Source organism: Pollachius pollachius (assembly GCF_949987615.1).
Source record: "Pollachius pollachius genome assembly, chromosome: 14".
Taxonomy (NCBI): domain Eukaryota; kingdom Metazoa; phylum Chordata; class Actinopteri; order Gadiformes; family Gadidae; genus Pollachius; species Pollachius pollachius.
In genome coordinates this window covers 9,817,995-9,840,499 of record NC_136947.1, presented here as the reverse complement: position 1 = coordinate 9,840,499, position 22,505 = coordinate 9,817,995, and the positions used below count along the sequence as shown (strand labels likewise).

General features: G+C 48.5%; 2 protein-coding genes across 2 annotated transcripts; one reads left to right on the top strand and one right to left on the bottom strand.

Moving 5' to 3' along the window:
• Positions 1-2,736: 2,736 nt before the first annotated feature.
• rnf182 (ring finger protein 182) lies at positions 2,737-3,705 on the bottom strand (the record flags this gene model as incomplete). Its single annotated transcript, XM_079750589.1, has 1 exon — positions 2,737-3,705. One exon carries the CDS (start codon positions 3,703-3,705, stop codon positions 2,737-2,739), a length of 969 nt encoding a protein of 322 aa, XP_079606715.1.
• A 2,506-nt stretch (positions 3,706-6,211) lies between these two features.
• retreg1 (reticulophagy regulator 1) lies at positions 6,212-22,331 on the top strand. The gene is made up of 9 exons (XM_079751363.1): positions 6,212-6,487; positions 8,320-8,429; positions 10,603-10,633; positions 17,467-17,584; positions 18,761-18,845; positions 19,036-19,158; positions 19,674-19,744; positions 20,025-20,148; positions 20,241-22,331. The coding sequence occupies exons 1-9, from the start codon at positions 6,240-6,242 to the stop codon at positions 20,798-20,800; spliced, it is 1,470 nt and encodes a 489-aa protein (XP_079607489.1). The 5' UTR covers positions 6,212-6,239; the 3' UTR covers positions 20,801-22,331.
• The last annotated feature ends 174 nt before the right edge of the window (positions 22,332-22,505 follow it).

Below are 22,505 nucleotides of genomic sequence, written 5' to 3'. Positions count from 1 at the left end.
CTCGGTCTTTTGTTTGTTGTCGGAGCTTCGTCCGACCGTCTGATTGGTCCAGAGAAAGCCCCTGTCACCTCCTCGGGGAATGGCAAGTTCATACACAAAATGAACAGCCTATTCAGAAATCTGAAATGCAATTAAATTGAATTCAGTGAAGACCAATATGTACTTATGTAAGGAATGCTGTCGGTTGAATCAAGGAGATGTTGTGAGAAAGCTGTCACATCAAATTTTAAATTTGCCACCATAATAACTTAATTTGATATAAATAACAGCATTATTTGGACCTTTAAGCATCGCAACACTGAGGTTGGACTTTGAGTACAAATTATTTCGATAAGAAAGTGAAATAGCAATTGTTGATTGGGTCCAATTAGTCAGCATAAGGCATAAAACCTTGAATCAAAACACACTACAATTACAATTATGGATGACAGAAGGATAGCCAGCAATCATTGATCTATTCATTGTGTTAATAGTATGTATTACGTTATGATGAGCAAGATGTGGCCTGGAAATGGACTTCTGCTAGGTCACCCACATTCATACCTCCTTATCTTATTTCTGTATTCATAAACATAAAAGAGGCAATTTCACGCATCAATACATCCATCATCATCATCATCATCATCATCATCATCATCATCATCATCATCATCATCAGACCCTTCATTTTGTATTCAGTCTACTTGTAATAGCTGCTGCCTAACTTAACAGTTTCCACAGCTTCCAACAGACATCCCGTGAGAAGGTGGAGGGAGAGAGTGGTGTTCTGGAGTTTCTACCCCTCCTCCCCTTCTGAACTTTACCCTCCATTAGGCGCAATCAGGGATCCAACAGAGGTGTACTGTTTATTACTAGGGTTAGTATTAACCCTACTCAGTCAATTAGGATATGCTAATTATGCAAAGCGACTTCCAGTGAATTCTGATACTTGTCATTAGGGAGCAGGTAGGGGTTGTACAGTACCGAGACAGGTCATTAAGGAGCAGAGGGGTTAGACAGCACAGAGACAGGTCATTAAGGAGCAGGGAGGGGTTAGACAGCACAGAGACAGGTCATTAAGGAGCAGGTAGGGGTTAGACAGTACAGAGACAGGTCATTAAGGAGCAGGTATGGGTTAGACAGTACAGAGACAGGTCATTAAGGAGCAGGTAGGGGTTGTACAGTTCTGAGACAGGTCATTAAGGAGAAGGTAGGGGCTAGGGGGCATCTTGCTTTTGGAGGCCTACAAGTAAGGCAGCAACATTGGGGATCAAACCTGGAACCTTATGGCCATAAGTCGAACACCCAGCCTAAGCGTCCCTGATACCACATTCCAAGTAAAGAAATGAATGAATGAAGTGGTGAATGAATGAATGAATAAAGAATTTTGGAAAGATACATACAACAGGCTGTGTAAGAACTAGAAGCAATCTCCCGCCATCACACTGTGCTCCGGAGCATGTTAATAGCTGCTAGCTGTTCACGCTAGAAGAACATAGCATGAGGTCAAAGTGCGTTCTGCACATGAGCATTTTGTTTAATCACCAGATAAGCACAGCTTGCAGCATCGGCATAGGGCTCTCTGAATGGAGCAGGACAGAACAGTCACACACAACTACAGAGACCGGCAGTGATTTAACACGCAAGATTGTTGTATTTATATAATTGTACTTCCTGTCTTCTGATTGAAATGATGAATACTACAATGGAGCCTGTGGCATTTGCATTACACAATAAAAACATTTTTGATTTCTGTAGGCCTGCATTCATTCAAATTGTTCAATTGTTCAACTGCAGAAACCGTAGAAGAATTGTGTATAGTGTACAAATTATATTGACGATGAATGAACATATTTTAGAAGAATAAATGCAGCATTTTAAGGCACCGTTGAGCCAAGTTTTTTGTCGCCCTCTGGTGGCCGAGTAAAAGTAGAGAAATACACCTGCTGGAAAATTTCTAAGTACTTTATATATTGTGCCTGACAAATGCAAATTTCATCACTTAAATACAATATATTACACAACGATTTATACCTTGGAAATAAGTTAAAAGTCGATCTAAACCAATCTAGAAATATCTGAGAAAAAGTTTGAGAAAAGCAAATCAAAATAAAAGTTTGTTGATCATGTCACATGTGCACAGATTTGCTCACTATGTAATGGGAAAAATAAATAAGCAATAATCAGATATTTTTCACCATTAATTCTCTTTGTTATAAACATTGGTAAGCAGAAGACATTTTCCGAAGTTGTGAACCAGGATAGGAAATTACTATTTAAATAAAATCATGTACATGCCATATACTCATGTTATTAAGAATAGAAAACGATAGTTAAAGTGACCTAGGGTTAGTATTCCTATGGTTAGATCAATAGCAGCATCTACTTCTTATTTCAGCGTTTGGATGTCAGAAGTCTCATGGGTCTCCTTCTCAGGATCAGGAACCGATTAGCACCAAGGAAACACACACCACTTCCTGTCTCTGCCCTGATTATATGGTGGTGGAGGAGGTGCTAGGGGTTGTGGTCATGGTGGAGATGGTGGAAGAGCTGATGGCCATTATGGTGGTGGTGGTAGTAATGATGGTGCTCTGATGTCTGAGGAGTAATAGGAGGTGGTGTAGTTGGTTATAATGGTGGTGGAGGTGATGATGGAGGTGGTGATGGAGGTGATGGTGGGGAGGGTGGTGGTTGTTGTGGAGGTGATGGAGGAGCAGGAGCTGGAGGTCCACCGTCCTCAGACCCCCCAGGGGCCCCTTAAGTCGGTATGCAGTCCCACAGCTCCTGGCACAGGCACTGGCAGAAGCCGTAGATGATGACCACCATGATGCTGGTGGGCACCAGGCTGACCAGGAGCACGCCCACGGTGGTCTTCTGCATGATGAGCAGGTAGACCCCCAGGGGCAGCGAGCAGAAGTACAGCAGCCCCAGCAGCCAGACCAGCGCCCGGGCCGAGCCCCGCCACAGCAGGGCCGCGCAGCCCCGCACGCCGCCGCGCCGCCGGGCCCCCGACGCCCCCGGGTCCAGGCTGGACGCCGAGCGGTACATCAGGGCCGCCTGCAGCGGGGGGCCGGGGGGCGGGCGGTGCTGACGGGGGTTGTACGGCGAGCGGCCCAGCGACAGCAGCGACAGCGTGGACGGCGGCGGCGGCGGCAGAGGAGAAAGAGGAGGAGGAGGAGGCGGGGGGGGCTCCATGATAGTGATGACCACGAAGTTGGGGGACCCCCGGATGGAGGCGTAGGAGCCGGGGGCCGGGGGCGAGAAGGAGGAGAAGGAGGAGTTGCTGGCGCCCAGCAGGGAGCTGAGGGTGCTGGGGGTTAGCAGCAGCTCCGTGGGGCCGTCCTGAAGGGTCTGGCCCCTCTGGATGCGGAGGTTCCTGCCGAGCAGGGCCAGCAGGCAGTGGTCGTCGGGGAGTGAGGCGGGCGGGGTCAGGGGGAGGGCGGAGGAGGGCGGCAGGGAGGTAACGTAGCGGCAGAAGGGACAGACCACCGTGGTGGCGGGGGTCTCCCCCAGCGCGAGGAGCTGGGCCAGGCAGCGGCAGCAGAGGCGGTGGCAGCAGTGCAGCAGCTTGGGCCGGCGCCGCGTCAGGCTGTAGGGGCAGTAGCAGATCTTACACTCCAGCTCCTCCTCCTCCACCACGACTCCTCCTCCTCCTCCTCCCCCTCCCCCTCCCCCTCCTCCTCCTCCTCCTCCGTTCTCCTCCGCCACACGCTGGAGCTGCACCATCCTGACATCCAGGAGCCCCAGGAGGAGCTGATCTCGCCCGCTCCTTCAGGACCTGCTCCTACTCCGGGAGGACCAGGTGCTCCTTCAAGACGTCCTCTGGCAGGAGGTGCTCCTACCTGCTCTTTGGAGGAGGTGCTCTGGAGGAGGTGAAAGTGATGGAGCTCCCCCCTCCTTGGTAGAGAAGGAGCGGCTGCTCCGTGCCCCTGAAAGAGGAGGAGGTGGGGCTCCTGCCTGCCCCTTGGAGGAGGTGCTCTGGAGGAGGTGAACTTGATGTCTGGAAGTAGTTGCTCCTCCTTACTGAGTAGAGAAGGAGGTGCTGTTTCAGGAGGTGGGGCTCCTACCTGCTCCTGGAGAAAGTGATGCCAGCCCAGCTGGAGGGATGTGAAGGTTGATGCAGCCACAGTGTTCCTATAGGCAGAGAGAAAGGGGCGGTTTGGGGGGCGTCCGAGGCTCCACTCAGTGACCCTGCGGAGAGAGAGAGAGAGTTCTGGTACAGGGGCCTCAATAGGAGTTGGGGGAAGCCTTTTATCATCGAGAGAGAGAGAGAGAGAAAGAGAGAGGGAGAGAGAGAGAGAGAGAGAGAGAGAGAGAGAGAGAGAGAAAGAGAGAGAGAAAGAGAGAGAGAGAGAGAGAGAGAGAGAGAGAGAGAGAGAGAGAGAGAGAGTGAGTGAGAGTGAGAGATGACGGTTAGAGATTAAAAGATGTATTAGCTAGAAGAGCCACCAGAGAGGAGGTATTGTTTCCAGGACCAGGGCTGACAAAACACACCAGCCTGGAATTTTCCAGCTTCCTCTTTTGTTGTTCTGTCCAATTCAGTCCAATTAGAGTGTCCACACACACACACACACACACACACACACACACACTCCCCTCCCCTCTCCCACACACCTCCCTGCTCCTAGAGCTCTCACCCCTCCCTTAACCCTTCACCTTCTCTCCCCCCAGCCCCCAAACCTAGCTCCCCTCCTAACACACACACACACACGCACGCGCGCGCGCACACACACACACACACACACACAGACACACACACACACACAGACACACACACACACACACACACACACACACACACACACACACACACCAAGTATCGGTCACCCGCCCACCATCTCATCCTCTCACTCACTCACGCATGCAGAGTGCTCACGCAAAATGAGTCCATAGCTTAGCTTTTTTGAGTTTGCACGTGTTTGTTCTCTATGTGTCAGACATTTGACGTTGTGTGTGTGTGTGTGTGTGTTTGTGTGTGTGTGTGCGTGTGTGTGCGCGCATGTGTGTGCGTGTGTATGTATGTATGTGTGTGTGTTTAATACTACACTGTCAGAAGGTCTTCACACCACGGCTGTGTACCGAGAACGTTTCCAGAGCGCTCCGAGCAGAAGGCAGAACCCTGGCCCCGTCACGCCGGTAGAGAACAGGTGTCGAGTGGGCGCTCATGAATAACATGAAGAACAGCAACGAGGCGTCGGTGATAAGCCCCGATGTGGTGAAATGTACGGGAAAACGGCAGTTTGTCGTTAGACATGAGCGGGAAATTGGAGCGCACTCTGAGGGATCACTATTTGGCCTCGTGTTCTGATAGTTATTGGAACGGGAAAGCGGAGCACACTCAGAGGGATCACTATTTGGCAGCGTGTTCTGACCGTTAGTTGCCGGACACGAGCAGGGGGATAACTGGGTCGGGGTGGTCTCCGCGATACCCGCATTCTGCCTTTTGTCCGGTTATAAGTACGACCGTTGGCCGTCGGTTAGTCTGAGAGTAGCTTCTGGGCTCCACCACAACACGATACAGCTGAGACCTTTTATTACATCCAGTGAGTAGGGACCTGTTATGTAACCACACACTAGGCCGGGGATAGATATGTCAAACACACACACAAGCACGCACGCACGCACGCACGTACGCGCGCACACGCACGCACACACGCAAACACAAACACACAAACTAGGCTCATTCAAGGAACCAAGAAGGTTCAGAGCAGCACACTATGATACGGAATATATATAAATATATATAGAATATAATATCATATTTAATTTAGCCTAATATATTTATATGTATATATAGAATATATAGAGAATATATTAATTTACAGAAGCCTCTATATTACGTTACAGATCAAGTTATGATAAACATTGAATAGCGTAGGCCTACTTAGAGACGAAGATAGTCTAATTAATAATAATAACAACAATAGTAATATTGTTGTTACGAAATTATATTGATAATTATATAGTAATAATGTCCGCCATCATCTAAAAAAGGGAAACGTGAAGCTACAACTTTTTTCGATTAATCATTAGTCTTGTTTATTACGGTCGCAGACGGCTACATAATGACGTCTCCCCCCCACCCACCTCCCCGCAGCCGCGCACACAAAACACAAGCGCACGCTAAAACTCCCACGCACGCACGCGCGCGCGCGCACTCACACGGGGAGGACCAGGCGGACCGGCTCCCGCTGACGTCACCACAACACAACCGAGCGGCCGGCGTCGCGCCTTCGTGCAGTGCGCGTGGGGGCCCGTTCATGTTTTCCATGGCGAGCCACGAGAGGACCGAGAGCAGCGCCGGGGGCGAGGAAGATGCTGCCGCCGCCGCCGCCGGGCCGGGGGGCCGCGGGGGGCGGCCGGGCGGTGGTGGGCAGGCGTACGGGGAGCCGGGACCGGAGGCCCGAGCGGGGTGGCTGGCGGCACCACGCCGCCTCTGGAGCTCCGTGAACTGGAGGAGAGGCGCGCGGACGGCCGCGCTGTTCACCGCCGTCAACAGCGCGTTCTGGTGAGCAGCATGACGCAGTGCTTTCTGACTCGTGCAGATATGCGTTTTCAGAGTTTTCTCTAAGAAGGGCAATAGGTGATTTGTGTGGAATAAATATGTTTATGATGTCGACTAGGTGTTCTTTGACACTATGGCCTGTGATTTGAGCCTTGAACCAAAATGAAAATACAATCTGGATATTGCAGCGACATCAAATAGAACCGCAGAATTAAGAGCCCTGATATGCATACACAACGTGCAGCCTATAACATTATAATTTGTTAACATACATTTATTATAATCTCAATCTGCGGGATTGTGATTATAAACGCAAGGTGTGTCACTGCTGGTGTTATGATGGAGGAGTAAACATTTAAAAGGCTCAGCAATGGCCTATAGATATATCTTTATAGATATAGTTATATAGATATAGACATATAGATATGATGTATCTATATAGATACAGCTATATAGTTCTATAGATATAGATACAGTATATGGTACATCCTTCTCTGTCCTGGATGTTGGCCCATGTTTTGTTGTCTGGTAAAGTACTTCAATTCACGACACTTCACCTCAGTGACTGTGTTTACTGGTGTGATCACACCCATCTGATCACATGTGCCCTGTGGCCCCCCACATGACCTGCCCCCCTCCCCTCAGAGGGGCAGGCTAAATCTGTCCATCAGGTGCCCGGCGGGGGGGCTCGGCAGCACTGGGGACCTGTGACGGACATGGTGGGCAGTGGGTGGGTGGTCACCTGTCATCGTTGTTACCTAGGTCAACCGTCGTCATGGTTACCTAGGTCCCCTGTGGTCAGGGTTACCTAGGTCAACCGTCATCAGAGTTAACTAGGTCACCTGTTGCAGAGTCACCTGGGTCAGCCGTCGTCAGGGTTACCTAGGTCACCAGTTGTCAGGGTTACCTAGGTCAACCGTCGTCAGGGTTACCTGGTTCACCCGTCGTCAGGGTAACGTAGGTCCCCTGTCGTCAGGGTTATGTAGCCGCGCGTGGGAGGCAGAGGGGAGGACAATGGTGGCAGAGTAAACTAGTTTGACTAGCTGGGCAGGACGCCATCGCTGCATGTTGTTCCTTTGTTCAACACCCAGCTGATGGGGGTGGGGGGGGGGGGGGGGTGGGTGGGGGGGGGGGGGGGGGGGTGGGGGGGGGGAGGGATTAAAGATTAAAAGAGGTGAAATGCAGGAAGGAGGTAGAGAAGATGGATGGAAAGAAGGAAAGGCAAACAGAGAACTAGCCTTAGAGAAAACAGATAGATATACAGAGAGACAAACATAGATATACAGATCTACAGATAGATGTACAAACACAGATATAGAGATAGACAAACTTAGATAGATATAGAGATAGATATACAAACATAGATACACAGATGGATGTACAAACATAGATATACAGATAGACAACATTAAATATACAGATAGACAAACATAGATTTACGGATAGACAAACATAGATATACAGATAGACAAACATAAACAGATGGACAAACATAGAAAACTGATTGACAAACATAGATAAACAGATAGATAGAAAAACAGATATACAGATAGACAAACATAGATAGATAAACAGATAGATCTACAAACATGGATATACAGATAGACAAACAAACGTTGATAGATAGATATACTGAAAGCAATATAGACAGACAGCCAGACAGACAGACAGACAGACAGACAGACAGACAGACAGACAGACAGACAGACAGACAGACAGACAGACAGACAGACAGACAGACAGACAGACAGACAGACAGACAGACAAAGGTATAGCTAGATAGAGCCACCAGACAGGATGCTGATGTCAAGTCTCTTGTGATGTACTTCCTGTAGGTTTGTGGCTTTCAGCACAGGTCGGGTGTACTGTCTCCTCTCCCTCTGCCTGGCCGGGGCAGTCACCGTGGCGACCCTCAAAGAGGCGTTCATCTTGTCTGAATCCAGAGGTAGGATCACCACTCTTGACACATGACTCCCATGATGCACTGCTCCATCGCAGATGCTGAGCCTTAAAAACGCAGAACCCCTAACTAAACATATGCACACACGCACACAGACACACGGACACACACATGTACCCACACACGCACATACACTCTATAGATATAAATGACTTAAACCAAAATAGTTATAAGTTAAGTTCTATCCAATTGCAATGAAAATCTAAGAGGTAATCTTTAGGCAATGCTTATAAGACGTTAATTACATCTAAGAGTATCAAGCCAGAATTCCACCAGTTATTGAAATAGTCAGACAGCATGCTTGGATTCATAGCCTACATCATCATGTGAATCCTATCTCTGGTTCACCTCGAACGTGAACACAAACCCCTCATTCAGCGTCTCCTCTGCACTGGGAATGTGATGAGCAGGCGTTACAGTTGCAGCCAGCGCCAGAGCTCTGCAGGCGAGTTAGACACTTATGTTCCAGCCTTTAATCACAGTTCCAGTCTCAAAAGGGCATCTCAGACCTCACATTAAACAGTGGCCCCAAACCCTTCTCCCTCTAAACCAAGAGGGTACAGACCCTGAGAAGGAACCCAGGAGAGGGATCCCCGGTACATTGACATTTAGGGCATTTAGTAGACGCTTTTATCAAAAGTGACTTACAATAAGTACATTTGTCAGAAAAAAGAGAAACAACAATATATTACTGTCTGTACAGTAAGGATGTTCATAGAAACAAGTGCCAAGAACTAAGAATCACCAGGTTAATCCATTCCCCGTATGCAACAAAGATAGATAGGATAAGAGGCTACACCATGCTAAGTACTAAAGATAGCCAGGATAAGATGCTATACAATGCTAAGTACTAAAGAGAGCTAGGATAAGAGGCTACACCATGCTAAGTACTAAAGATAGCCAGGATAAGATGCTATACAATGCTAAGTACTAAAGAGAGCCAGGATAAGATGCTACACAATGCTAAGTGCTAAAGAGAGCTAGGATAAGAGGCTACACAATGCTAAGTACTAAAGAGAGCTAGGATAAGAGGCTGCACAATGCTAAGTACTAACGATAGCTAGGATAAGATGCTACACAATGCTACAAGTACTTAGGTTAGCTTAGGTTAACCCTGTCACCATGTACAACATAGATAGATGTCCTCCTCCCAGGACTAAGATGTTTGTTCCTCCAGGGAGGGGAAGGGAGCCCGGCTGAACGGACAGACATAATGGGAAGGCACCAGACAGCTGGTTAGCAGAAACAACGTTTGTGATTGTCAGTAGTTTGTGGTGCTGTTCCAGCTGGCCTGTTTAGTCCGGCCGTCAGAAGCAGGAAAAGCTGGCTTGACGGCAACAACACCTCGCCCCTCCCCAGCCAACAGCTGGCTGTTCTCCTCACACCACAGGTCAAGGCATTACTCCCGTCTTGTGACTGATCTGTAGCCATGCTAGATAGCAGGTAGCCCTCGCGTGTCTGATCAATACAGATCAGGGCAATCTGAACAGCACTTGCTAATGCTGTTGTTTGTGCTGGGAAGTTTTATGTGCTCAGAAATTGCATTTGTTGTTGATGTAAGAGTAACAGTTTATCCAGCTATCCATCTTTGTATATAGGGTTAGTATATATATATAGCTAGTAGGCCTACACGTTAAACGTGCCCTAAATTGTAATCACGTTAAGAGTGTTCTTAAACCTTTTCTCCCATCGGTTGTTTCTCCCATCGGTTGTTGTTCCAACATGATAGCATGTCCAGTGGATTTGTTCCCTGACTCAGCCTGTGGGCAAAGAGGAGAGAAAATGTCACTTAGAGCTGTAATGGCTCTCAGGGGAAAGGGACAGGGCAGGTTTGATGAAGGTCCCTTGATGGTGAGATGGTTTGAACATCTATCAACGATTCTTTACTCCATGTTCTCCTGACCTCTAGATCCTCCTATTTCTGATTCCTTGCCCTGTGTTTCTTTTCAGAGGTAGATTGTTAGTAAACAGCTCAACACGATAACATTACATTCAAGATGAATCCCATAATAAATGCTCACAACACTCAGCCACAAGGTCTGGATGAGAGGTCCTTTATGTTAGATAGATAACATAACGGGTAGAAACATCTTGAACGCTCGTTGGGTCGTACATGTCATGTCTGTCCTGGTCTGAAAGACGTCTCCTCTCTCCGCAGTGATGGACCTCTGGAGCCGAGTCACAAGACGGTACGTCTGCTCTTCATCTTAACCTCTGTACTGTCTTACCCCTACCTGCTCCTAATGACCTGTCTTTGTACTGTCTAACCCCTACCTGCTCCTGACCCGTCTCTGAATCCACTGTAAGATGCTTTGGATCATGTGTCTTCTGTTAAATAACTAAAGAGATGGTTTGTTAAAAAGTTTAAAGTGTGCTAAATGTCAGCAGATGGGAAATTCCTTTAATAATACTAACATCGATGTCCTGGGATGGCATAAAGACCTACAGACAGACAGACAGGCAGGCAGACAGCCAGACGGAAGAGAGGAAGCAACAGTCTGATTGACAGAAAAAGTTACTGACAAAGACGTGTGTGTGTGTGTGTGTGTGTGTGTGTGTGTGTGTGTCTCATCAGTATAGGCGTTCATCTCGAACGCCTCGTTATGCCACACACCACCACAAGGGGGAACTGTTGGGCTGAGGCAAAACAGCTCTAATATACAAACAAGATATCAATGAGCTCATTGAAGTGCTTCAACCTATACATCTGAATACAGTATGCATGTCTATCTACCATTTAGAATTGAGTCATTAGAAAGACTCTTCAATACAACGCCACTGAGCGATAGATATAGGTATAGAATCTACATCTATTATAGATATAGATATAGGGTACACACCTCATAGGAATATATGTCTATATGTTTATATCTATCTGTATGCCGATATCTGTATCTATATTTGTATATCTATAGGTCGTCACATGTTGTTGTCTGTCAGAGGTGTGTTGTGAGATACTGAGCGTCTGGCAAGGGCTCTTTGGAGATAACCCTGTCGATGAAGCACGCTGACAGCTGCAGGTGTGTGTGTGTCTGCACAATAACACCAGCATTAGCATAGCTCACTCTGACGCTCCAGACACAAACATGCCCCACTGCGAGGGGCTCCACAAGAGTAAACACACAGTCTCTCTCTCTCTCTCTCTCTCTCTCTCTCTCTCTCTCTCTCTCAAAATTTTTGAAAACATTGCGCAACACGCCCTCAGATCTCAGTGAGACGGAATCCTGAGAGACCTGGCACACACACACACACACACACACACACACACACACACACACACACGAGCCACACTACACTTTCCTCATTTCTACTAAATGTGTCTACACATTCACTGTGTGTGTGTGTGTGTTTCTTATTATGTTAGTGATAAGTGTGTGTGTGTTAGTGATATAAGTGTGTGTGTGTGTTTGTGTGTGTGTTTCTTATTGTGTTAGTGATAAGTGTGTGTGTTAGTGATATGTGTGTGTGTTTGTTCTTATTGTGTTAGTGGTGTGTGTGTGTGTGTGTGTGTGTGTGTGTGTGTGTGTGTGCGTGCGTGCGTGGTTGTGTATGATGACACAACTACTTGTTCACTCGCATAACAACTAAAAGTCCCCTCAAGATGCCTTCCAGCCAATCACGTCCTTCCTCTCAAAGGATCAGCAGGTGTGGCTGATAAGGCCCGCCCTGATTGGTCAGTAGGTCCATGCCCAGAGCTCAGTACCGGGAATGTCGTCGTGACAACAGGCCTGGCTGCTGCGTCGATGACATCATAATGATACAGATACTAAACATGAAGCCTAACAGACGGACAGGAAAGGTGTTCAAACATGTGGCGACAAACACACCGGCTATTAGTCCGGTTAGCAATGTCAGACAATGTTCTATAATATGTCTGATGATTTATCCCTTCAAAAGAGTATTCACCCTGAAGCAACTGTGTGTTTGTTTATGCTAGTGCTAACGCTAGCTAGTGCTAGCGCCTGGCAAAGCGCTGTTACCCAACTTCTGAGAAAGCATCCGCCAGGACAGGTCTGTCGCTCCACCTCACTCATCATAGGCTGGATGTTGTTGTTTATGCCCGAGTCGATGATGCAATCACAATGTCCAATCAACCAATCAGCACTCACCGTTGACACATACACACACACCTCCAAACCACGCCCACTGTAGGACATACCTTCACACCCAAGGCCTAACTATGCTGGGATCACTGCAGGTCACCCAGGCCATGAGTAAGCACAATTAGCGAGAAAGACAAAGAGGAGTTGGAGAGATCAGAGAGAGAGACAGGGAGAGGGAGGGTGAAAAAGAAAGGGAGAGAGCGAGAGAGAGAGAGAGAGAGAAAGAGAGAGAGAGAGAGAGAGAGAATTGTGTGAGAGCAAGGGTATGGAACAGGGCTTATGGTCGGACCGCGGGGGTCCGGTCTCCTGGGTCACTCCAGGGGAGTTCAGAGAGAGCTTTAGGAGGGCTGATCTCACCCAACACCCCCCCCCCCCCCTTACCCCCTCACCACCCTGACACCAACCACCCCCCCACCCCCCCAGCTCCCAGATCCCTCGTTTAAAGACCAACTCACAAACAGCACCTCGCTGAGCCCCTCTGTGTTGCCCCCTCCCTACCCCCCCGCCCCACCCCAGCTCGTGATGGCCGGCCGGTAGGAATTCAGTGTGACCCATCTATTTTTAGACAGGCTTGTTGAAATACCCGCACTGGGGGCTTGACGGCAGATAAACACAAGTTGCTCCGCGCCGAGTCACACGTACACAACGTCTGCCGGCACGACCCGCACGCCGGAACCTTCTGCTGGGATTACCTTCGTGGACCATCTTACTTTACCGCCCAAGACAGATACATCCTCCGTTTCTCCTCCGCCGTCTGGTCCTCTGATCCACGTGGTGGTCAAAACCTCGCCGTGAAGACAAACCGCCCTGAACCGGATCTCCTGAACCTCCTGGCCCAATGTCCTGCAAGGAGTCAGGGACGAGGTACAGGATGGGAGCTCTGGGGTGGTCTGGTCAGCGAGGGGATAGTCTCCCTGACCACTGACTGGTGTGTGTCCTCAGCAGCATCTCTGAGTTTGTGTTCAGATCGGTAATGTGCTGAGGAGTAGTTCTGGTTGACTACATCAGGACTGAGGTGGGGCACCATCTCTGGGTGTGTTTGATGCAGGCATGAGGTTGATGAAGCAGGGTTGTTCTGAAGGAGAGGCAGGGTAGACCGATGAAGGCCGGATAGAGAACATCCGGCCTGTGGCGGCATGTGGCTCAGGAGATAGAGCGGGTTGGCTGGTAACCGGAAAGTTGCTAGTTTGATCCCCGGATCCTCAGAGTGTCGAGGTGTCCGGTGGTATAAATGAAGTCCATTTACCATTTTACATTGAAAGGATCCATTTTGTTCTCATGGTTAGAGCTTTTCCTGTCAGCTCCGTGCTCAGGGCACCTTGAAATTGTTTATATTAAATAGTCAAGTATTACACAGTTGTAAGAAACTTTGTTCACAGGCTTCTAGCGGTTTCTATTCAGGTGCGCGTCTCCACGGTCCTGGGTCCTCTATACCCTGGGGTTCTGCTGAACCACTGTTTAGTGTAGATTAGGACTGCGGTTTACTGGGAAGTCGACTGTCAACACAGATCATAAACACACACTAGCTGCTTCAGAGGTCAAGTTACTGTGTCACACACACACACACACACACACACACACACACACACACACACACACACACACACACACACACACACACAAACTATATTTACTTCAACACACGTGCTGAAACGCCTGGTATTGTGGCCTGCACTTGTCTGCCTGCTTCTATGCGTGAATAAATACATTGTAAGTATTCTTCCATGTATAAATAGATATTTTCTATCATAAATATAGCAAGGCCTGTATTATACTCTATATTCAAACCCAGCCAGGGTAGGTCAGGGGCTCAGAGCCCGTGGGGTCACTAAGGACCGAGGCTTCAGCAGCTCAGCTGATCAACAGCTGGTCCCGGGCAGGCTCAGACCAGACCCTGGACACCTGTCCCTCCCACCAGACCCCCAGACCACCAGACCCCCTGACCCCAGACCATCTGTCCCCCCACCTGTTCCCCAAGTCAACAGACCAGAGTCTAGAGTGCGGACCTCCTGGATCGAGAATCCTCTAGACCTCCAGACCTTCAGACCTCCAGACTGTAGACCCTCAGACCTCCAGGCTCCAGACTGTAGACCCTCAGACCTCCAGACCTCCAGACTGTAGACCTTCAGACCTCCAGACCTCCAGACTGTAGACCCTCAGACCTCCAGACTGTAGACCTTCAGACCTCCAGACCTCCAGACTGTAGACCCTCAGACCTCCAGACTGTAGACCCTCAGACCTCCAGACCTCCAGACTGTAGACCTTCAGACCTCCAGACCTCCAGACTGTAGACCCTCAGACCTCCAGACTGTAGACCCTCAGACCTCCAGACTGTAGACCTTCAGACCTCCAGACCTCCAGACTGTAGACCCTCAGACCTCCAGACTGTAGACCCTCAGATCTCCAGACCTCCAGACTCCACCAGTAAATCTAAAGGAGGTCCGGTTGTCGATTATGTGGTCTGTAATCGAGTCCTGTGATTGGAAGTTGGGTTAGCTGGTCGGTCAGTTGGTAGTTGGTCAACTGGTTGGTGGTCGGATTATTTACTTTGGATTGTGATTGGTTGGTTGGTTGGTCAGCTGGTCATGTTGTTGGCTGGTTGACCGGTTAGTAATGTGTGTAGTTGTTTGTGTGTTTTCGGTTGTACAATACACATGTCCGGCTGGTTGCCCTGGCGACGGACCGTCTTCCAGGAAGACAAAACCATAATCTGACCGCCATCGCCAGACGGACGTGTGACCAGGAGATCTTCCATGTCGCCTTTCCGGCTAACCACGTTCCAGAGAGGCTGCTGCCGGGCGCGCAGGGAGACGGAGAGGGAGGGGGGGGAGTCAGGTGAATGGGTTCAGGAGGGAAGGGGGAGGGTGGGTTGGATCAGCCACACGTAGCACCATGTGGTGGTAAGGTCTCCACCACTACAACAAGGCCAGGCCTGGTGCCAGTTTCCAGCCCGCTGGTGGTGCCAGGGGTATTCTGGGACGCATGGAACATTGTTATGACTAATCAGGCCGCACTCAGTAAGTGGACAGGAATGCCACCAAACAGCTGTGTGTGTGTGTGTGTGTGTGTGTGTGTGTGTGTGTGTGTGTGTGTGTGTGTGTGTGTGTGTGTGTGTGTGTGTGTGTGTGTGTGTGTGTGTGTTTGTGCTGAAAAGTGCCAAGTCACGTTCATGCCATCCTCAGTTGATCCTCTGCAGAGGTCTTTTCAGTTCGGACTACAGTGTATTTTGATTGATTTTTGTGTACCAAACCTTCACTTCATCATTGATTATTTAGGAACGTTTTACTCTGCCTTGTAACCTTTATCTGTATATATTTAGCACTCAACCACCGACAAGCAGTAAAAAACAGCTGATAGAATCCTGGGCAGTAACCACGGCAACAAATGTGACCTTTCACTATGGGACGTTAACATAAACATCGTAACAACGCTGGTACACCAGCCAACACGGTCACACGGGCACGGTGTTATTACCAACCACTCGTACACACAAGGGCGTCCATTTTGTGCTTGACAGATGAAAAGGGGTCTTGGGAGTTCCTTAAGCTAGTGTGTTAGCATGCTAGGTTTTTAGAGGGACCTAAGCATGCCAGACGTTTTCAGGGACCTGGTCATGATAGGTGTTTTACAGGGACCTGGTCATGCTAGGTTTTGAAAATGTTATACATATTTTTACTGGATCGTAGGACCACAAGTAAGAACCAAACTTGGGTCGCTACAAGGCCTATGTTGTTAGCACACTAACAGGGTTTAGCCCCTGAGCCACCGTTTTGTTCCCTTTCACTGGTTAAGTTATTTGTAAACGTAGAATTAGTTAGTATTTGTAATTAGTAATCAACTTATGAAGTAAGAGTTCTTACTCTTAAAGATGCACCTAGTTTGTTTTCAGTTCTTTTATTTAGTTTTAGTTACAGATCACCACCGATTTGGCGGGAAACTGAGACATTTTCCCGCCAAACTTTTTCCCGCCAATTTAATGTGGTCTATTTGGGACACCTTAAATTGTGATCCAAATAGACCAACCGCGTTCCTTCGACTGTTGACACCATTGAAGGTTGTAATCCAAATACAGTTTGATCCTTGGTCCGACTTCAGTCAGAATCTCACTCTTAAAGATTGTTCTACTTTCCGATCACATGTCGGTAATAAACCTCCACCGTTAAAGGTCCTTTAACCCCGTAGCTCCATGCCCATTCAGCGTTAGGTTCTCTGCGCTACATACAGTGCTATATAGGGTATGTTGTGTCTGTTTTGGCACCAGTGAACGCACTGCTGTTGATATCATGTTCCCTGGCCACGTGCAAGCTCATCTCACCCCCGCCGTGCACGCTTGTATCATGCCCGCCGTGCACGTTAATACCTGGAAGTCAGCCGTCTCCTCGGGTTTCCGAGCTCCTCAGGCGTCCCGCTCTTCCTAGAAGTTTCCCCTAGTGCCTCGGACTGTTGTTGTGTCACCGGAACACCCTGATGACCTCATAGATCTCCCGGCCTATCACGGGCTGGGAGCCGATGGCCACTCCCTCATTAGGGATTGAGACATATAAGGGTAGCACGAAACTAAGAAGGTTATGTCAGATTATTAGAAGGGATTACAAAATGGATCTGATCTTAAACGATCCATCTTGACTTTGGGCTGATTTGTTTATTTCTTGGTTTGTTTATGATGTGTGTGTGCTGATGGTTCTACTAGTGTGCTTCTGATGTATGTGTTCTCTGACGTCTCATACCACTGTGTGTGTAGATGTTTGTGGGCTCTGACGTGTCATACCGCTGTGTGTGTAGATGTGTCTGGTTAGATGTGTGTGTGCTGACGTGTCATACCGCTGTGTGTGTGTGTGTGTGTGGATGAGTGTGTAGATTTGTGTGTGTGTAGATGTTTGTGTGCTGACGTCTCATACCTCTGTGTGTTGCTCTGCCAGCTGGAAGCTGATGGACCCGGGGGAGTCTGGGGGGTCGGAGACAGAACCTCCCGTCAGCCAGGCCTTCAAGCTCTTCCTCCAGGAGACCTCCTCCTTCAAGCAGCAGAACCCTGGCAAGGTCAGAATTTCAGGGTCCAAACACATCTCCATGATCTACACCACAAGGTCAGAACCTCAGGGTCCAAACACATCTCCATGATCTACACCACAAGGTCAGAACCTCAGGGTCCAAACACATCTCCATGATCTACACCACAAGGTCAGAACCTCAGGGTCTAAACACATTTCCATGATCTACACCACAAGGTCAGAACCTCAGGGTCCAAACACATCTCCATGATCTACACCACAAGGTCCTAACCTCAGGGTCCTAACACATCTCCATGATCTACACCACAAGGTCAGAACCTCAGGGTCCAAACTCATCTCCATGATCTACACCACAAGGTCCTAACCTCAGGGTCCAATCACATCTCCATGGTCTACACCACAAGGTCAGAACCTCAGGGTCCAAACACATCTCCATGATCTACACCACAAGGTCAGAACCTTAGGGTCCAAACACATCTCCATGATCTACACCACAAGGTCAGAACCTCAGGGTCCAAACACATCTCCATGATCTACACCACAAGGTCCTAACCTCAGGGTCCAAACACATCTCCATGATCTACACCACAAGGTCAGAACCTCAGGGTCCAAACACATCTCCATGATCTACACCACAAGGTCAGAACCACAGGGTCCAAACAAATCTCCATGATCTACACCAAAAGGTCAGAATCTCAGGGTCCAAACACATCTCCATGATCTACACCACAAGGTCAGAACCTCAGGGTCCAAACACATCTCCATGATCTACACCACAAGGTCCTAACCTCAGGGTCCAAACACATCTCCATGGTCTACAGTACAAGGTCAGAACCACATCTCCAGTGTCAGGTCCGACCAACAACTACACCAAAAGGTCCAAATAGTGTCCACAGTCAAGCCTTTGCCAGGTCCTCAAACAGGAATGTTGTACTGGATACTTATTGGGTCCTGACAATAATTGTTCTTACAAAGGCAAGACTAGGGAGATGGTTATGGAGATGGTTTTGGACCACACAAAAAGGTGCAAACACATGTCCATAGTCAAGGTTCTTCTGAAGGCTGGTCTGGATTGAGGTTTGGATTGAATCAGATCGAGGCTTGGCTGTGTTTGTGGACGCTCTGGTGAACCTTAACTCAGAATGAAGCCCTGTTGGGAGGACATGTTGGATATTAATGTGAGGTTCTACATTTTTTCTCCTAGTTTTGCTTGCTGGTCTGCAGCCTGTGCACCTTCTTCGCCGTCCTAGGGCGCTACATTCCAGGCATCGTCGTTTCCTATGTCCTAAGTATGACTTTCTTTTGTATTAAAAGTACAATTCTTACTTGTATATTGTGAGTACAACATTTTTAGAGACATTTGTTTACCAATACCAATTGCTATACTCCCTACCTTCTGGGTTTGCCTTAAACGTCAAAGCCAATGACTTCCTGGTAAACACCTCCATACTGACCACTTCCTGTCACTGTCCCCTGCAGTACTAGGAGTCTTTCTGTGGCCCCTGATCTCCTCCCAGGAGTTTGCCTTGTGGCTGAAGCCAGTTCTGCAGAAGCTGGACTTCGGCGTAGGCCAGTTCCTCCAGAGGATCAAAGATAACCATGGTAACGTGATGAGGACCTCAGCCTCACGACAGCTTACAGACCTTCACTATTTACTACTATTGAGTCATTTGTACACTTTAATCCAGAAAGACCCACAGTGGATAAAGATACAGGTAATGAAGAAGCAGGGAGGGGTCAGGGGAACCTGCTCTAGGATGCCTACGGATAGACATTGGGGATCAAACCTGGATCCTTTAGTCTGGGAGTCAATCACCCTAACCACTATAGATCTAATTGGTAAATTCAATCTAGTAAAATAAATGAAGGAGATACTGGACCTTTCACGAAGAAGACTTTCACGTTCTGAACCTGAAAGTCGAATTACTAGTTAATACCAGGTTATATTGCTTTTGTATTAATAACTAGTATCTGCAACCTTCAGTATAGTACCAGCATCATACGTACGTATGGACAGACGACAGACGAGTCTGACAGCTCCACCAAACTCATGTCATTGCCTCGTTGTCTGTCCGCTGAGCCGGTAAATCCTGCTCAGACCCAATGTCTCCTTCCAGAGCGGAGACTGCTCCAGGCCACGTCGGAGAAGGAGAGCATCGAGGCGGACCTCTCCTCCCTGTTCCCCAAGGTCAGCTGACCCCTCCTCCACCAATAACATTACACCGTCTGCTCATCGACAGAACCCCATTCCACCTTGTCGTGTACAGTGAGCACAGCGGTGTGGTTTTCTCTGTTCAGTTGTCACCATCGCATACAATGGTGACCCTGGTGACCATCGGTTTCCACGGGAACAAACTTCATCTATTGTAAAGCTCCATCATAATGAACCTCAAAGCACCTTCCTGGTCGTGTTGTTGGGGGTGAGTGTTGAGGGCGGAGCTAACATCTGTCTGCGTTCTCCTCCCCAGCTGGACTCCACGGTCTGTAAGGAGATGTCCGTCTCAGACACAGAGGTCTCAGACGTCACCTGGACCGACAACGGGACCTTCAACCTGTCAGAGGGCCATACCCCGCAGACAGACAACTCGGAAGGTGTGGTCCCCGACCCTCTGGTAGACACACACCCGCCTGTATCCTGTTTCTGACCTTCACCAACACTCGTGTTCCTTCTCCTCCAATAACAGACCTCGATAAGGAGGAAGCCTTCATCGGGGGCCTCCCAGAGTTCCCCTCGCTGGACAACGGCGCGGGAACCAACGGAGACGATGACGACGACCTCAGCATCGGCCTGCCCACCCCGCCCACGCGGGCCCGGCGGCCAATCAGGTCCAAGCACACCTCGGCGGCCCCGCCCCGCCGGGACCCCACCGACCAGGCCATGGACCTCGTCAACCAGATGGCGAGCGACGCCATCGCCGCCGCAGTAACGGCCGCCATCCAGGAGAGGATAGAAGCCGCTGTCGGCATGGCGATCCCCTCCGAAGTCCTGGCCATGTCTAGGTCTAGACTCCCAGAATGCAACACGGCCCTGCTGCCCATCGCGCTGGCAGGGGAGTCGGAGTCCGACAGCGAGGTGGAGGACTTTGAGCTACTGGACCAGTCGGAGCTGGAGCAGCTGGATAAGGAGCTGGGCCTGGCCCTCAGGAGCCAGCTGACCCAGGAGGAGGGGCCGAGTCCGGGGGCCACACCCAGCAACGAGGCCTCCTCCCCGGGGTTCTTCTCCAAGCTGCTGGGCCGCCACTGAGGGGGGTGGAGGAGGTGGGAGAGGAGGGTACCGAGGACTTAAGGGGTGTGGGATGGGGGTTCTTCAGAGATAACCGCAGGCGATCATGGGAAGGAGACATCCACAGATCCGGAGACTTGGTTAAAGTTTGTGTCAGCCGTGTGCGGGTCTCTAAGATGAGGGGGGTACGATGTCAGGGTCACTTTGATAGATCGACTGGACATAGATTTATTATTCGGCTGTTTTAGGTGATGAGAGTTTTGGTGGTGAATCGATGTTTCTGTTAACATTTTCAATGCCTCTTTAAGTTGTTGTAATTGACTACCATTGACTGTAGCTCGATGGAAGTTTGGACTACAAATAAAACGGTTTTCAGTGTTACAGTCATCTTAAAGGCGGTTCTACGGGTTGTTTGTAATTCTAGCGGTACAGATGTACATCCACCGTGATGTGTCATCATTCATTGGCTTTGTGTTGAAGAGCTAGGGTTCTGTCCAATAACATCGCTGCTGATCCGAGGTGTGAGAGTTGACACCTTATGCGTCCAACATGCTAATCGACTACATCCCCCAGAATTCCACAGCCATATTTCACCTGAAATACAGTTTGACCATCACCTTTGGTTCTCTCGTAACCAGCCTCATGAAACAAACTCATAACCGATGTAGGCTGGTGTGAAGCACCAGAAATAATGAAAGATGTTAGACAACGGTTATTTTATATCTTTGTGTTTTTTATTTTTGTATGCTTTTTTTAGTCGAGAGCCTTGGCGTTTTCCATATGACATGCAGCGAGGTCTCCTCATATTATGCATGTGATTCTCACTCAGCCATAAACTTACATTACACTTACATTTTGGTTTGGTGTTGTTGCGAGAGAGATACATGGGAAGGACCATGTATTACCTGGTTTATTATCATACGTTATCAGTGACCTGTCCATCACCAAGATCAAAAGCCCAAGATCAACACATCATAGTTGACCAGACCATAGTTTGCGGTGTCATTGGGAGATTTTTTGGCCACAGCCCCCTTGTTGAGGACAAGAAGAAAACATTGAGCCGGAGATCGAGTTAAAATGGTCGCCTCCGTCGCCTTGGTTATTCAAACTATAAACCCTACAACAGTGTCTTCTTCTGCCGTCATAACATATGTAGATCCGTGCCTTGGACAACACAAGGTGTTACTTTTACCAAAAAGACACGCTGTATTGTAAAACCCTTTTAATTAATCCCTTACTTAACGTTAAAGATCATCTCACTTTTATTTTGCATGGTCACTCTTTGCCGATGATACGATAATGACTTGAAAGTACATGGCTGGTTAGCTCACACAGGAATGCATCATTCACCTGTTAAATCCCTCTTGATAATATAACTGGTTTTACCCAGGACAAAGGTTTTGAGTTTATTTTAACGAATCCTATCTGCCTCTGATCGTACGGCCTTACATTGAACAGAGTATCTACTCCACATGTCCGATATCTTGTGAGTTCCAAACCTACATTCTAAATGCTAATCATAGTTATATATATGTATGTAACTGATCTCTAAACTGTCAATAAAATAATCTAATTACACGTGTTGTACTTTTAGTTTGGGGTGAACATTTAACAAATATTTATTTGAATATATGCAAATCTCTAAGAAAATGTACAAGTAAAGGCCTGCCATTAGACTTTAGCATGGTAGCCAGCTGGTAGCGCTTGGCAGTGAGTTGAAATGTAT